This window comes from Molossus molossus, unplaced genomic scaffold (assembly GCF_014108415.1).
Source record: "Molossus molossus isolate mMolMol1 unplaced genomic scaffold, mMolMol1.p scaffold_m16_p_17, whole genome shotgun sequence".
Lineage (NCBI taxonomy): Eukaryota > Metazoa > Chordata > Mammalia > Chiroptera > Molossidae > Molossus > Molossus molossus.
In genome coordinates this window covers 48820878-48838087 of record NW_023425352.1, presented here as the reverse complement: position 1 = coordinate 48838087, position 17210 = coordinate 48820878, and the positions used below count along the sequence as shown (strand labels likewise).

The 17210-nt window shown below is 38.0% G+C and overlaps 1 protein-coding gene across 1 annotated transcript in view; it reads left to right on the top strand.

Annotated features, from left to right (window-relative positions):
- The window catches only part of CTNNA3 (catenin alpha 3), a 1555380-nt gene that overhangs the window by 318912 nt on the left and 1219258 nt on the right, over nucleotides 1–17210 (top strand). Inside the window, exon 6 of the mRNA XM_036264901.1 lies at nucleotides 12873–13136. Coding sequence (XP_036120794.1) covers nucleotides 12873–13136 — 264 coding nt within the window. The remainder of the gene's footprint in view (nucleotides 1–12872; nucleotides 13137–17210) is intronic.

The following is a 17210-nucleotide window of genomic DNA, read 5'->3' as shown; positions in this document are numbered from 1 at the left end:
CTTCTGTTCAAGGTCTTGCTGTCTGTTGGGGAATGTATTCAGAAATTAGATATTTTCTAGACCAGCCCAAGATACATCGCAATAAACACTGAATGACACACTTGCATATTAAGTGCTAAAAACTGTTATCACCAGGTTTTCAGAGGAGGCCTAAGCCATAACACTTTAAAGAGTGGTTCATAGGCAGTTCCACTTAGCCTAATTGGGAACACAATTAAAGAAGAACATGTGCATTCTAGACTGAGCATATCTTAATTTTTGCCATTGTGATTTCCTTTTAAAAATTAGAATTTTTATCTCATGGAAAAGTAAATGATTTTATGGCAGTAACCCTTGAAGTTTTCTGATGTCTTCAAAGTAGTGTTATTAACTCATTTCTGTCACTCTGTGCCAGCTCCTGTACAAGGCCCAGGAGATGAAAGAATTAAGACATCACTTTGGTCCCAATAGGAACTCATATTTCAGTGAGAGACACAGATGTGTCAATGAATAACTAGAGAAAAGGATAATGGTTGACTATGTACTATATTAGTGCTGTGTAAGCACTACTGGAGCACATGACTGCATCTGTGGGCAACAGAACATGAGAATCCAAGGTGTCTTGAAGGATGAGTAGACATTTACCAGGATATGTGAGGGGAGACTGGAACATAGCTCATGGAAAGGCACCTGTTCAACCTCACGTGATTCTCTGTGGCAGGAGAAAAGGATTTCTGTGAGAGAGCTGGTGGGAAGTGAGGCTAAGGAGAAAAGCTGGAGTCAGACCATGCTGGTGTAGAATAAACAATACAAGCTTTATTATGTGTGGATTAGCAGTCACTTGAAAATTTTAAATGTGGAGTGATAGTCATATTTGAATTTTAGGGGGACTCCTCTGATGGTAGAGAAAATATTGCATTAATAAAACAGAAAGGCCTGTCTCTTGTTAAATATTTCTCTAATTTTTCTCTCCTTTTATATTCACAACCACTTCTTTAAGTTTTATCCCAAATCATGTCTCCTCCAGATGAGTACTGGTGGTGAGGATAAGAACAAGTTTACATATTGAGGAAATCTTTAATGATAGAATAACAGATCTTACTTAATGGTGGGAATGATGGGATGGAAGAGTCAGGATATTCCTCAGGATTTTTGTTTTCAGCTGGATTTTGGGGCCTGAGAATGTTGGAGGAAAAACATATTTGGGTGTATGTGTGTAAGAAAAGCAATGGGTTCCATTTTGGACGTGTTTGAGACCCAAGGTGAGTTATGTATGTGGAGCTCAGAAGAGAGCTAAATACCTGTCCACTTAAATTTAGTATTCAGTGTCCTCTAAGAAGATGGGGGAAACATTTTAATTGGCCAATATTTTGCTCTTTAGAGAGAGGTCAAGTAAGAAGTGCTGGGAAAATGTTTCACATTAAATCATTTAACCTCATTAACACCCTGTAAATTAGGAATTACTGTCCTCATTTTGTAGCTGAAGTAAGGTTAATTATTCTACTCAAAACCTCCTGCTATCAGAGTGTTTCTGTGTTGGGATTCTAACCCCAAAGCTCATGCTATTTTTGTATGACTCAGACTCCCTGCCTTAGAGTAGATCAGCATTTGCTTCACTCTTCATTTACTGAAGGCTTCTCCGGCCCAGGAGCATGCATTATCTATCTTTTCAATCTCTTCCAAGGTCAGATAAACATACGGTATATACGTAAAGCGTGGAGACTGCATTCATACATTTTACAGAAACATCTATGCTAATACTTGAGAGCAGAGGTCAGAGATTCTTTCTTTTTTGACTAACTTGGATGTGAATGTTTTTCAATGGAGCAGACTCTCTACAGTGTATGGGGGCCTTACCACTCCCTGTCACTTACATCTGGCCTTTTTATGCTTCCTGCTTAGAATAAACATCTGAGTTTATAGCCTTAGCTTTAAAGTCAAACCTCATAACAGGTGTTTCAAGCTTGTTGAATTAGACTAAAAAGTCAAATAGGTTTTTTTCCCTCTCTGGAAAAGCAACCATTAAACTAGCATTACTGAGGTGCCAAATTTAGAATGTTTCCTTTATCAAAAATATATTAAAATAGTCCAGATAATACTCATAATTTCACTCTTTCTCCATGTACCTTTGACCTGTTTTTGAGCAATGACCTGACGGCTCACACTTTACTTTCTAGTCTTATAGTTTTGGCCTGAGGTTTTCCTCTCAGTCTTGTTCTGAAATGGAATCACTGAGTGTGTTTCTAACATGAGTTGTATTAGGTGTGAGAATTATTCATCAGAAAGATATGCCTGAAATATGTATTCTGTGTTGGGCCACCACAGAACTGCAGAGTAGGAAAGTCTTTTGACAGAGTTTGGGAGCAGATGATGAAGCTCCTGGCAAGAACAAAAATAGTGTTGGGTAGAAAGAGTGTTAAGACAGGAGCCAACCCAAGATCCTATTTTTGGCTGAGCCATTAAATGAGAAAGTGAGTAGTGAGTGTTTGTAGCTGTTCAGCAAATGTTGGCTTTCTTAAACACAATGAACCCCGCCACTGCTTATTCGTGTTGTATGCCCTTGGAAAAATGTCCTCTTCCTCTTTCAACAGTTAGCAATAATAGTACTTTTCATATATCCCCATGAGATTCTTTGTGAAAGAATGACTGGAAACATATTAAACAGGATAAACTACTACATGGATTTAAGGGATTATTGACTAGGAAGTTGCATCAACATCCCTGAGCTTGGCTCCCATTTGTGCTCAGTGATGCTATTTGCTTTCTGAGACACAACAGAATGTTTGAGACAGGGTGGCCTCTTTCTCACAAGGGAGTCACAGAAGCTTAACAAGGAAGCAGTTGTAAGGATAATGATATTTCTTGATCTTGTTTTTTTTGTTTTTTTTGTTTTTTTGACTAGGTGTTAAAATCTAACGTAACACACATACTTGAGAGAAAAAGTTTTCTGCTTTATGGATATATGAATTTTGTTAGATTGAGTGATGCCATATACACACAAATGGGAGGGACGCATGAATACAGCAACTGGATTTTACTGAATTAGCTCATTATTTGTATGTTTTTCTCTCTATTCCTATTACTTCAGTCAGATGGTAGGTGATTTCAGATACAGTGTATTTTTTAGATATAAATTAGATGTAGATAATATACTGATAATACATACTTTATTCACTTCAGATGGATAGAAAATGAACATAGTGCATTTCTAAACTTTATATATACATTTTACTGACTGACACAGTAGTCTGCATTAGAATTAAGTGATAATATTTTCCTAGGAGGTTTCCTGGGAGTTATTAATATTTACTTTGGCCACTTTGGTATATGTCAAATACCTAAGGTATACAGTAATGGCCCAGAATTCATACCTTGGGGATATTTTAATACTATTATTATATAGTTTTCTATTTTAATTTGAATAATTCTTTTATTTTCTCCTTTGTTGAATTTGTGCTATTAATACGAAATGGAAAAAGAAATAAGGGGAGAAAAGCAGTAAAGGCCTAGCTGAGCTCTTCCACTGGGGAGGGGATATAGATGCTTAATAATGTTTTGACCATAAAATCTTGTAGTTATTTTAATCTTTATTTTTTTTTCTCAGAACTTTCTTTTTAGCCCTTTATAGTCTCCTCTTGTTTCACCATCTCATATCCCTCAACTCAGTGAAGGCTGACTATTTCATTTCCTAACTTACATTTGAGAAAAACTTTTTAATTAGTAGGTGTTGGCACTGTTTTGTTTTCTGATGGAACATGAAGCCGCCTGGGGATCAGTGAAGCAGTTAGGCAGCATCTTGGCAGAGAAAAGACGGGGGAGGGGGAAGGGCAAACCAAGGATGGAATCCCCATAGCAGAGTGTCCGTGGGCTTTTCTGCTGCACATCTCCTTAGTCGTAAGAAAACCAAACTGCTTGTTATCAGCTGGCTTCCTCTCCGACCAGCGTGGCTCTGTCAGCTCCAGAAATCTCATTGGAACACATGGGAAGGAAACTTGATCACTTGCGTGTTGTCCTGCTTTGTTGAGCAGAGTATCTGCTGACTATTCCACTTGAGCAGGGATGTAGCTTAGCGAGGACATTTTCTCTGAAATGAGACTTTGTTCAAGGGTGCATGGAATCCGTTTCTGTGAAAATCTTTAGCTTTGCCCTTTCATTTGGCCAGCTGGGGGAGCTTCCTTTTCTTATCTTGATTTTACAAATATTTAGATGTTTTTCTTTTTCTTTTAAAATAAAAGCCCTTAAAGTGGGTAGAAGATACTTGCAAGAAGGCTGCTTATCTAATTTTCTCATCCTTCCCTTAATATCATGGGGAAATATGACCTTGGAGCAGGTCCACAGCTTATCTGTACCAGTGTTCTTTATGAGAAGTCACAAACTGTGAATACTTGCTTGGCTTTCCTAACATTTTTGTTTGTTTGATTTTATGTGAACTTTTTTTTTATTGAAGTATAAGATACATTCAGAAAAATGCACAGCTTGTAAGTACACAGTCAATGAATTTTTCCGAGCTAAATACACCCATGTAACCAACACCCAGAGCAAGAAGCAGTAAGTTACCAGGATCCAAAATCTCTTATGCCCCTTTCTGGTCTCTAATCACCCCTCAAGTGTAACCTCTATTATAGTTTTGAAACCACAGATGAGTTTTGCTTGAGTCAGAACTTTATACACATGGAATCAAATAATATATAATTTTTTGTGTCTGGTTTTTTCGTTTCACAGTTCACGTTGTTGCATGCAGCTGCATTTTGTCCATTCTCCTTACTTTGGGTTGTTTGGGGTTTGGGGTTATTATGAAGAGTGCTTGCATATGTGTGTTAATGAACATATGGGCACATTTCACACGTATGGATTCTCTCCTAGGAGTAGAAGAGCTGGCTTGTGGAGTATGTGTAAGTTCCGTTTCAGCAGATACTATCAAACAGTTTTCCAAAGTAGTAGTATTAATGGCTTCACTAACATTTAGTGTAAAGATAGGTGTAGTTTAATTTTACTCTTTAGCTTTCCGTGGCATTGTTAGGCATAACTTTTTCCAAACTTTCTAGATTATGTGTTTTCCACAAATTTGATTTCCTGGGGTAGTCATATCCAAGTTTCATACTTATTCTGAGCTTAACTTCCTTATCTTATTCATTTATCTATTTGCTTCTTCAAAAAAAGTGTATTAAACTTTTAATATGTGGCTTATACTACTAGATAATGGGATGAGCTAAGTAAACTGTAGTGCTTGCTCATATTCAGGGGAATCATAATGAAGGAGGGAGACATCAATATGAACAAATATATTTTTAGTTTATTTCACTCAAATCTAAAAAGCTTCTCAATCTTCTGTTTCTAGATTTAATAAAAAATATCTGTTAACAACTTGACGAATTTATTTCTGATTTTAAGGTTGTTTTAAATCATGCCCTCTAATATAAATTTTCCTTTTCAAGGTGAACAGAACCGTATTTTTAGCTTCTTGATAGAGAAGTGAGCCTGTCTTTCCAACTTGCTTTTAAAAACACACATGTTAATTCTCTTCTCTTAAAGTATGTTGACAATGATTATATTCAGATCTTAATCTGTAGGGTGTGCATGTGTTTTTTGCTTGCTTGTTGGTTTCTTTGAGATTTTAGTGTTTTTTGATATTCTTCTTGGTAATTTACAATGTAAATTTGGCCTTTTGGGCTAGCACTTAAAACAATCAGGTTCACATCCTCAAGAAACAATGTATGCTGCTTCCCAAATTCTTACTGTAACATTCAACCTGGTGAAGGCCCTGTAACTTTTACACACATGGCTGTGCCCTACAACTATGGGGCGATAATTCACAGATCTCTACCTCCAGCACAGACTCTCTGAATTCTAGATCCGTGTATAGTATATTTTCACTTGAATATTATGCTGGCATTTTACACTTGGCAGATGACAAAATGTACTTCATCTTTCTGCTCCACGCACATTATTCATTCTGTATTCCCCATCTTGGTGAATGCATCACTGTGTACACAATGGCTGTAACAATTTTCTAGATGCTTCTAAATACCCTCCCCTCAAATCTAAATCTCAGTCTTACTACTTTTACCTCTGAAAAAATCTTGAATTTATTCTATTGCAGTTTGGCAATAGTGTTCAGTGTTCAGGCACCCGCTATTGATTGTGTGGATTATTCCTTGGTCTCCCTGACTGCAATTTCATTCTCCTTAACCTACTCAAAGGTCATTGTTAGAGTGACCTGTGAAAATACACATCTGAGCTTATTGCTCTCACAGTTCTTTAGCAGGGCACAGGAGGAATCTCCTGCTTACTTTCTAGCTGGATTCGTCACCATTACTACTTAGGTCCCCTGAACAGATACACTTTTTTGATTGTGAGTCTCTTCTGTGCTTCACAGATACTGCATTTTTTACAAGTTGAAGGTCTGTGGCAACACTGCTTCAAGCCAGTCTATCAGCACCGTTTTTCAAAAGCATTTGCTCACTTCGTGTCTCTGTCGCTTTTTGATATTTCTCACAATATTTTCAACTTTTTTGTCATTATTATATTTCTCATAGAGATCTATGGTCAGTGATCTTTGATGTTACCAATCGGGAACACCACAAATAGCACCCATACATGTTGACGAACTTCACAGTGTTGTGTGTGTTCTAACTGCTCCATTGACGAGCTGTGCCCATTCTCGCTCCCTCTCCTCAGGCCTCCCTACTCCCTGAGACACAACAGTAATGAAGTTAGGTCAATTAATGACTCCACAGTGGCTAAATGTTCAAGTGACAAAGAGTCACACATCTCTTTCTTTCAATTAAAAGCTAGAATTGATTAAACTCAGCGAGGAAGGCATGTTAAAAGCTAAGATTATACCAAAAGCTAGGCCTCTGGCACCAAATAGCCAAGTGGTGAATATAAAGGAGAAGTTCTTGAAGGAAATTTAAAAGTGTTAGTCCAGTGAGCACACAACTGATAAAAAACAGAAACAGCCTTGTTGCCGGTATGAAGAAAGTTTTAGTGGTCTGGATAGAAGATCAAACCTGCCACAACATTCCCTTAAGCCAAAGCCTAATCCAGAGCAAGGCTCCAACCCTCATCAATTCTATGAAGAGTGAGAAAGAAGCTGCAGAAGAAAAGTTTGAAGCTAGTAGAGGTTGGTGCTTGCAGTTTAAGAAGCTGTCTCTAGGACACAAATGTGCAAGGTAAAGCAGCAAGTACTGATGTAGAAACTGCAGCAAGATATCCAGAAGATCCAGGTAAGGTGATTAATGAAGGTGGCTACACTAACAGCAGGTTATCAGTATAGACAAAACAGCCTTATATTGGAAGAAGGTGCTATTTAGGATTTTCATAGCTAGACAGGAGAAGGCAATGCCTAGCTCCAGAGCCTCAAAAGACAGGCTGACACTCTTGTTAGGGAATAATGTAGCTGGTGACTTCAAGTTGAAGCCAATACTCATTTACCATTCTAAAATCCTAGGACCCCTAAGAATCATGCTAAGTCTGCTCTACCTCTGCTTTATAAATGGAACAACAAATCTTGGATAACAGCACGTGTTTACAATATGGATTCCTGAATATTTTAAGCTCACTGTCGAGATCTGCTTAGAAAAAGAGATTCAAAATATTACTGCTCATTGATAACACACCTGGTCACACAAGAACCCTGCTGGAGGTGTACAATGAGATTTAATGTTGTTTTCATGCCTGCTAACACAATATTTATTCTGCAGCCCATGGATCAAGGAGTAATTTTGACTTTCAAGTCATTATTTTAGAAATACATTTTGGAAGGCTATAACTGCCACAGATAGTGATTCCTGTGATGGATCTGAGCAAAGTAAATTAAAAATTTCTGAGAAGGACTCATCATTCTAGATGCCACTAAAAATATTTTTTATTAATGGGAAGAGGTTAAAATATCAAGAACTTGATTTGAAAGAAGTTGATTCCAACCCTTATGGATAACTTTGGAGGAGTTCAAAACTTCTGTGTAGGAAGTGACTGAAGATGTGGTGGGAATAGCAAGAGAACTGGGATCAGAAGTAGAGCCTGAAGGTGTGACCGAATGGCTGCAATCTCATGATCAGACTTTAATGGATGAGGAGTTAGCTACTTTTTATGAATGAGCAAAGAAAGTGGTTTCTTAAGATGGAATGTACTTCTGGTGAAGATTGCTGAAATGACAACCACGGATGTAGAATATTACCTAAACTTAGTTGCTGAAGCAGCCACAGACTTTGAGAGGATTGACTCCAGTTTTGAGAGAAGGTCTACTGCAGGTAAAATGCTATTAAGCAGCATCACATGCTGCAGAGAAATTGTCCATGAAAGAAAGTGTCAATTGATGCAGCAAACATCATTGTTATGTTATTTTAAGAAATTGCCAGGGTACCCCAACCTTCAGCAACCACCACCCTGATCAGTCAAGCAGCCATCAACATTGAGGCAAGACCCTCCCTCAGCAAAAAAGATTTCACTCACCGAAGGGTCAGATGATGGATAGTATTGTTTTATTAGCAATAAAGTGTTTTTTAAATTAAGATATGCACATTGTTTTATTAGACTTAATGCTATTGCATACTTAATAAACTGCAGTACAGTAAACATAACTCTTATGTGCACTGGGCAACAAAAAATTCTTGTGACTCAATTTCTTGTGATACCTACTTTATTGCTTTGTCTGGAACCGAACCACAGTATCTCCAAGGTAAGCCTGTGCTTGCCGGGGCGCTTCCTGCCATGGCCTGCATGTTCCTTGCTCTCATGCCTCAGGTCTTTACACACGCTGTTTTCTTTGCTTGATTTCTGTTCTGCTCTGTTTGCAGGGAAAACTCCTACTAAGGGTTTAAGATTCACCTCCTCTGCTAAACTTTCTTTAATCCCCTCAAGCTGAGGGACTTTATTCTGTGCTATGAATTACTCTGTTTAAATTCCCATATAAATGTGTTTCCCCTCCTGATCTATAAGCTCTTTATATTTGCCTTCCTAACATCTAGCAAACTGTCTGATGTGCAGTAGGAGCCAAACAATATTTATTGAATGAATGGTTGAATTAATTAATTGATAGCTTAGAGCCCTCCATTTTTATACATTTTGATCTTTAAAATCCCTAAATATATTTTGTTCTCTTGCCAGAGTTAAAACTCATATGTTACTTTTCTACCCACTTGCAGAGACTTGTAAGGTTGTTGTCGTCGTCGTCGTCTTCTTTCTTCTTTCTTCTTTCTTCTTTCTCCTTTCTCCTTTCTCCTTTCTCCTTTCTCCTTTTTCCTTTCTCCTTTACTTCTGGAGCATTTTCTTTTATCCTCACCTGAGGACATTTTTGCATTTATTTCAGATAGAGCAGGAAGGAGAGAGGGAGGAAGAGAGAGAGAAACATCGATGTGAGAGAGACACTTTGAGTAGTTGCCACCCACATGACCCCAACCGGGCTGGGGACAAACTGCAACCGAGGTACATGCCCTTAGCAGACACTGAACCTGGGACTCTCTGGTCTGCGGGCCGACACTCTATCCGCTGAGCCAAACCAGCCAGGGCTACTTCTGGAGCATTTAAAAAAGAGATTAAATAAGTATCAGTTCCCGAGGAGCTGAATTCTTTATACTCCCCCATCTAAAGAAATTCCTAATTGATCTTACCATTTAATTTCTATTATGACTTGGTTTAAAATTTTAGCATAAATAGACAAACATGTATCTTCAAACCCATGGTAGTAGCAGTTAAATAAAACAAACACCACCACAGCCTTTTGTTAAGAAAGCTGGCATTCATTACTCCCCCTTTTGTTAATGTGCCTATTTATTACATTAAATTTATCCTTTGGGTGTCCTTTAGGAAAAATGATCTTGCCTTCTTTATTTCCCTTACCAAAAACTATGTAACCTGCCTTTCTTTCTGCCACCAGCTGACATAATACATCATTTTTGTTATGGTCACTAAACCTGTCCTTTATCACAGTTTACTATTTGGATATCAGGGCTCATTAAAGATTCTATAATTGTCTCAGGCAGAGATAACTAATCTTAGGCTCAAAAACCAAAAAATATATTTGATTCTTTAAATTCCAAAGTCCTTAAAGTCACCATCATTTACTATTAGATATACAAAGCCGCCATCAGAATAAAAGAAATACTATTTTTAACTTTAGCCTCGTTGTAATAATATATGCTCACAGACTTTCTTCTTTCAGAAACTGCCTAAATGTTGACTGCCATTTGAGGCGAAGAGGTATATGATATGTGTGTGTCATTTCAGAGAGAATGGTGTAATAAGTGTGGGTTATACTGTAACATGCAGAGAATTTTCTCCAGCTCTTTCTGAATATTTATACCTTTCATTGTTATTCCTCTGAGGAGTTGTGCATCCTTTCAAAAAATTTATTTATTCTTTCACAATATTAAGTTTTTTTATCCTCTAAGTTTCACTCAGATAAATGTAGGTAGTGCTATAAAATTTGCAGAATGTGAAAATGACTAAGACCATCACAGGACAAAGACAGTACACCATGTTTGATAAATTTAAGGAATAAAATAAATCCGTATATTTTCTGTAATTCTCTACTCTTTTCCAAGTATATTCATTTTGTGATGTTCTACTTAATCTTATGTTGGCAAAATATCATTATCCTCATTTTTTCTACATGAAAGAATAGACATTAAAGGAGTAGAAGATTTACCCAGCTCATAGTGCTAATTACAGAATTGAAACTAGAAGTCAGGCCAAAAATATATGCAGTAAATCATAGCAAGCCAAGAAAACCACAAAGTGTCTTTTCTTGGGTAATTAGTGAGTATGAACAGTGGGTTGACAGGTGCTTCTAACTGTCCTCCTCACGTCTTATATATAAGTTGATATAACCCAAAGCCTGCGGTAAATAGCAGGCAGCCTTTATTTTCAGAAAAGAAGGAGCTAAAAATACAGTAGCACAGCCATTTATTAATCTCAGGCAACATTATTCCTTGGTAGCAGAATCTTATGAAAAAACACACACGCACACACACAAAAACAAAAAAACATGTAATTTGGAAGACTTAGGGTTAGATCTCAGCTCTTTTATTAGCCCCTGAATCTTCTTACACTAAACACCTATTTAGTTAACATGGAGCTTAACAACACCAGCTTTGCTGCCTCAGAAGGTGTTGTGATGATCAATAAGATGCTATATCTAGAAGCACTTTATAAACTATGTCATTATACAAATACAGGTCCTCGTCCTTGTAGAGCAAATAAGGGAAATCCTTGCAGGAAAGAGTATAGCATACTTATTGGGATCATGGTTTAGCAGTCACACTGACTTAGGTTCCAGTATAAGAAATGCCACTATCTAGCTCTGTCACTTGGCTTAGGAATTGAGGCTCTCCAAACTGCAGTTTTCTCACCTTTAAAATGGGGTATAATGTTTATCATGAGTTTCCATGACATAGTATATATGAGAACATAAGCTATTATTAGTTTTCTTTATTATTTAAAAAAAATACTAGCATATTTTCTTTATGCTAATATTTTTAGATTTCCAGAAAAGTAGCAAATATAGTAAAGGGAGTTCCCATCTACCTTCCCCTGGGTCTCTCCATTGTTAATGTATTTGATTTGCCACAACGAACAACAAGCATTGATAAATTACTATTAACTAAACTCAGGCTTTATTTGGACTTCACCAGTGTATCCTTGAATAGTTTATTTCTTTTCCAGGATCCAGTCCAGGGTTCCACTCCACATTACATCTGATTGTCATGTCTCCCCAGTCTCCTCTGGTCAGTGAGAATTTATCAATCAGTCTCTTTGTTTTCTGTGACCTTTATGATCTTGAGGAATACTGCCCAGGTATCATGTAGGACGTTCCCCAATCTGTTTTTGTTTATTGTTTTTCTTATGATTAGACTGGGATTGTGGGCTCTTAAAGAGAATCCCAGAGAGGTAAAGTGTTCTTCTTGGCACAGTATACCAAGGGGTGCATGATATCCCTTTGACATCGCTACTATGTTAACCTTCGTCACTTAGTTAAGGCAGTGCTTGTCAGGGGTTTACATTGTATCTGGAGTTAGTTTTGACCTGCTATCACTTATCTAGAACTTCTCTCCCCTTTCTTCCCACTGTTTGGGATGCTTTTCATTTCTGTTGACTGCAGTTGTCATCACAGTGGAAATATCTTCCCTGACCCTCAAGCTAAAGTAGCTTTCTCTTCTTAAATCAGTCTCTATGACATTTTACTTTTGTGATTTTTCATAGCATTTATTGTTACCTGCAACAGTCTGTGCGTTTGTTTACCTAGTTTATTGTGTCTGTAGGCTCCCTCCCTTCAAACAAGAACATAAGCTTCAGGAGAACAAGGTCTTTGTAGGATGGTTCACATCTGTACACTTGGTATCTAGCACAAGGGCTAGTACATACGTCGTGCTCCATAACTATTTGTTGAATAAATGTCAAAGAAAGCTACAGGATTCATGTATTAGCAAGTAAAAGAGTTGAAAAGAGCATAATGGTGGGAGGTTCAATTTAGCATCTTGATTGAATTGGTTTAGTTTTAATGAAAAGGTTAAATGCAATCATCAGCATCTATGGAAATAGGTAATCAGTATCCTTATAATTCAAGCTCTCTTATAATGCACTTAATAATGTGAATGTCAGAGTATTTTTCTGACTTGTAAGGGTATGATTGGCAAATGTAAGATCTACTCGATGTTACACATCTGCATCATTGTGACCTTTATTTGCTAATAGGCTCAGCTTTCCTACTATGGAACTTTTAACAGAATCTGAAGGAGTCTAAAAATAATTGATGGCCTTGATTTTAATGTATAGATGACTTCTTTGTGTCTATTATATTTTCATTAATATTGACAGAAAATTGGAGCTTCTTTGTATAACTGTTTCTCCCATAACTCATTATAAGACACCTCTCTTTATATTTTCATCCACAGGACTTAAAGTCTCCAAATCAGAGGGATGAAATTGCAGGGGCCCGGGCCTCATTGAAGGAGAACTCCCCCCTCTTGCATTCAATTTGTTCAGCTTGTTTGGAACATTCTGATGTTGCTTCCCTCAAAGCCAGCAAGGACACAGTTTGTGAAGAAATTCAGAATGCCCTCAATGTGATTTCAAATGCTTCACAAGGCATCCAGAATGTGCTGGCCCCACTGGACTCTCAGGCAGCAACCCTGGGAAGCGCCCTTGATGAGCTTGAGGTAAGTCAAGAGAAAGGTAAAATGTGATTTGATGTCCCAATATGAAAATAAACAGAAGTGGGTTTTTAGATCCATGTGCTGGAATTTAGAGTATGAATAAATAAGACCCAGTCATCTAATCCGACTATCATCATCTTGTATCTTTCAATGAATTGATTAACAGGAAAACATACCATCAATAGACCTCTGAGTCCTTTGTGTCTCTGCCAAGGAAGTCAATGAGTGTAAATTGGGGATTGTTAATTAGATTGCAATGATGACTTTGTTTTATATAAATCAATTTATGAAATGCAGGATTTATTCATTTCACAAATACTTATTAATGTCACTGTTCTTTGTGCTCAGAATATAATAGATCACTACTCCCATGAAGCTTTTATTCTATTGGGAATACAGGCAAGAAAACAAAAACAATAAACATAGATAAATAAATTGTATAGAATGTTACACTGAGAAAGTGAGATATTATCAAAGGCTTGAAGAAAGTTGGAGAGTCAGCAGATGGAGATCTAGAACAAGGCATGCCCCAGGGTTTAGGTGACCCCTCTTCTGAGGTTTGTCAGTCTGTACCCTACTTCTATGTCTCTGGGTATATTTTATTCATCAGCTTGTTTTGTTTATTATATTCCACAAATAAGTGAGATCATGTGATACTTGTTTTTGTCTGATTGGCTTGTTTCACTTAGGATAATACTCTCCATGTCCCTCCATGTTGTCTCAAAGAATAAGAGATCTTTCTTTCTTACAACTGCATAGTACTCCATTGTGTATATGTACCACCACATTTTTATCCACTCATCTATTGATGGACTCTTGGGCTGTTTCCAGATCTTTGCATTTGTAAATAGTGCTGCTATGAACATACATATATTCTCTCTGATTGATGTTTCAGGCTTCTTAAAGTATATTCCTAGAAGTGGGATCACTGGGTCAAATGGCAGTTCAATTTTTAATTTTTTTTTTTTTTTTTTTTAATCCTCATTCGAGGACATTTTTCCATTTTTTGTACAGACAAAGTGGGAGGGAGAGAGAGAGGGAAACATCGATGTGAAAGGGACACATCGAGTGGCTGCCACCCGCACGACCAACCAGGGCCGGGGACAAACTGCAACCGAGGTACATGCCCTTAGCGGGAACCGAACCCGGGTCTCTCAGGACCGCAGGTGGACGCTCTAACCGCTGAGCCAAACCGGCCAGGGCCAATTTTTAATTTTTTGAAGTAACACCATATTGCTTTCCATAGGGGCTGGACCAGTCTGCATTCCCACCAGCAGTGTACTAGAGTCCCCTTTTCTCCACACCCTTGCCAGCACTTGTTGTTTGATGATTTGTTGATGGCGGCCATTCTGACAGGTGTGAGGTGATACCTCATTGTTGTTTTAATTTGCATCTCTCTGATGATTAGTGACATTGAGCATTTTTTTTCATATGTCTCTTGGCCATTTTTCCTGTTTGGGTAGGCTTTTAAGGACGCTGGCTTTTACTTCAAGTTAAGTGAGATTCAGTATAAAGTTTCAAGCAGTGGAGTGACATGTGGAGACTACAGTGACACTGTGTGTTACATAGAAAGGGGAACACAGGGAGGAGCTGAACAATAGCTCCAGACTGCTGAGTACTCCAGTCTCCTTCAGGCAGCAGGCTGTTTTCCTTACACAGGTTTCAGCTTCCACTGTACATGCACCGCCTCACATTTTAGTTTGGACCAGGGTGGTATCACTAAATATTAAGGCTACATTTTGTAAGGAGAGCCAACCAGATTTGCCAGAATGGATGTGGCATGTGGGAGAAAAGGAAGAGTCCTGGCTAGTGTTGCAGGCTGAGTCCTGCAGAAGCATCCACCAGATAGAGCTTAGGGTACAAGGTGTTGCTAGGAAGTAATATGTGTGACAGGAAGAGCAGGAAGAGGCAGAGGAAGAAGTCTACCCATGAGCCACAAAGCCTGAACCAATCAGCAAGGAGTTCTGGAGAGAAGATGTACTTTGTCAAGCAGAAAAGTCAGGCCTTTTGCCTTTTTTAGTCACTGGAAGCAGGTCATCCTGCCCTGGGAAGGGTATGACCCCATGGGGCTGGGAGTAGGGAGAAGCCCCTGCAGCTGAGACAGATACTGAAGGAACTCACAGCTGGGGCCCCCCTGCTATCCTCACTCTCCACAGCTGGGCAGGTCCTGCCTGGATGAGGAATGGGCAGTAGTACATCTCTATGTCTACCACCACTACAAGGTTTTGTTTTAGCAACTGGATGGATGATGTTTTCATCAATTATGTTGGGGACTACTGTGGAGGAAGCTGGTTTTGAGAAGAAGCTCAGACACTCAATTTTCAACATTCAAGTATGATGTCAGAGATCATTGGCGGCCCAAATCAGACATGTAGCTGCTTATTGGGGGGCACCATATGGTGACTCTTAAGGATAAAGGTTCTGAAGCCCAAATGCCTGTTCCCTATCTCAACTGTGGCTGTTACTACCCATGTGACCTTGGGAAGTTTATTTTGTTTAACTCAGTTTTCTTTCCTATAAAATAGGGGTAGTAATAGAACCTCTATCGAAGTGCTGTTGTTAGAATCAGTGAATTAATAATACATGTAATAATGCTTAGAGTAGTGCCTGGTACTTCCAGAGTGCTTAGTAAACCTTGGCTCTGGTTATCATTAGTGGAGATGACTATTTGGGGGCAGATTCTTCTATAATGAAGAAATCAATGTAATTAAAATTACTGTTTATTGATAACTTAAAAAATAAAGTAAACACATAACATAGAATTCTTATGTTTTAAATTTTATTACTTTCATGGTAAAAACATTAGATACCTTATTTAAATTTAGAATAACCTTTTGGTACACTTTTCCATTAGTTACATGCTTTTAAACAGGTCCCTTTATTTCTAATCCAGCAATATTCAATTTCTAATTATTGACATCCTTGTGAACATGTATTAAATTTCTATTTATTAGCATCTATGAAAATTTTAGGAACTATTTGTCTAAATAGGGTAGAGGATTAGTGGTGAATCTTTAGTAATACACCCATCATCTTTCTGTTTGCCTGTGTAATGAGCACTCAGTAAACCTGTGCTTTAGATGCATGCCTTGTCTTGTAGGCAAGACTATTTCTTCTGTTTCTTACTAATTTTATACCAGTGGTACAAGTAGAATTAAGTGGTTAAGTCCTCCATAATTAAATGTAACACTTTTTGATGGTTAAACACGTAACATGGAGTTATCACTTAACTATTAGAGTCCCTATAAGATAAGCATTTTTATTATTATTTTTCCCACAGATAATAAAACTAAAACTTACATAGGTTATATAACTTGCTTAAGTCAGAAGGCTAGTGAGTGATATTAGCCAGGATGTGAATCTCATCTCTGATTCCAGAAGATATTTCTAACTTCTGTGCTATATTGAATTCTCACAGATAGAGCTTAATGTGCTTAATTAAAATTCAACATAGTTTATGTGAAGATTCTTAGTCTGTAAAACCATTGGATAAATTATAAATGTAACTGTGTCTAAAAGATGGAATAACTTGTTAGTGAAAAGGGCTTTGTACCTGAGTCATTTAAGTAGAAATAGTTTGTATTTGGGGAGTGGCTGATATGGTGAGGGGAAATTTTCTTACTGGACATACAGGATTGTACATTCACAGTGTCGGGGTTGCTTGCATAAGTGGTCCAATTTATGCATTCTATATTGCTAGTATTATAGAGGACAAAAAATTTCCAAATTGTTCCTCTTTCTGGGACTTTGTTCACTTTAGTTGAAAGTGGCTGTTATAGTCAAGAAATGGCAGTGGTTAGAGAGGAGGAGGGGAGAAGGGAGGGAGGAGGGAGGGAGGGAGAGAGAGAGAGAGAGAGAGAGAGAGAGAGAGAGAGAGAGGGAGAGAGAGAGAGATGCAGCTTTGATGGGAGTGGGCATAGAAATGGTGATGGATGGAGTCTTTCCTTTCTCAAACTACATGGCTGACTGACTTCTTCCGAACAAGGCAAGAGGGAGTCCCAAAGATCTTTCCCTGAAATCCTAATACCATCTCAACAACCTTCGAAATTCAGTTCCAGTCAAAGTTAGGGATGCCCA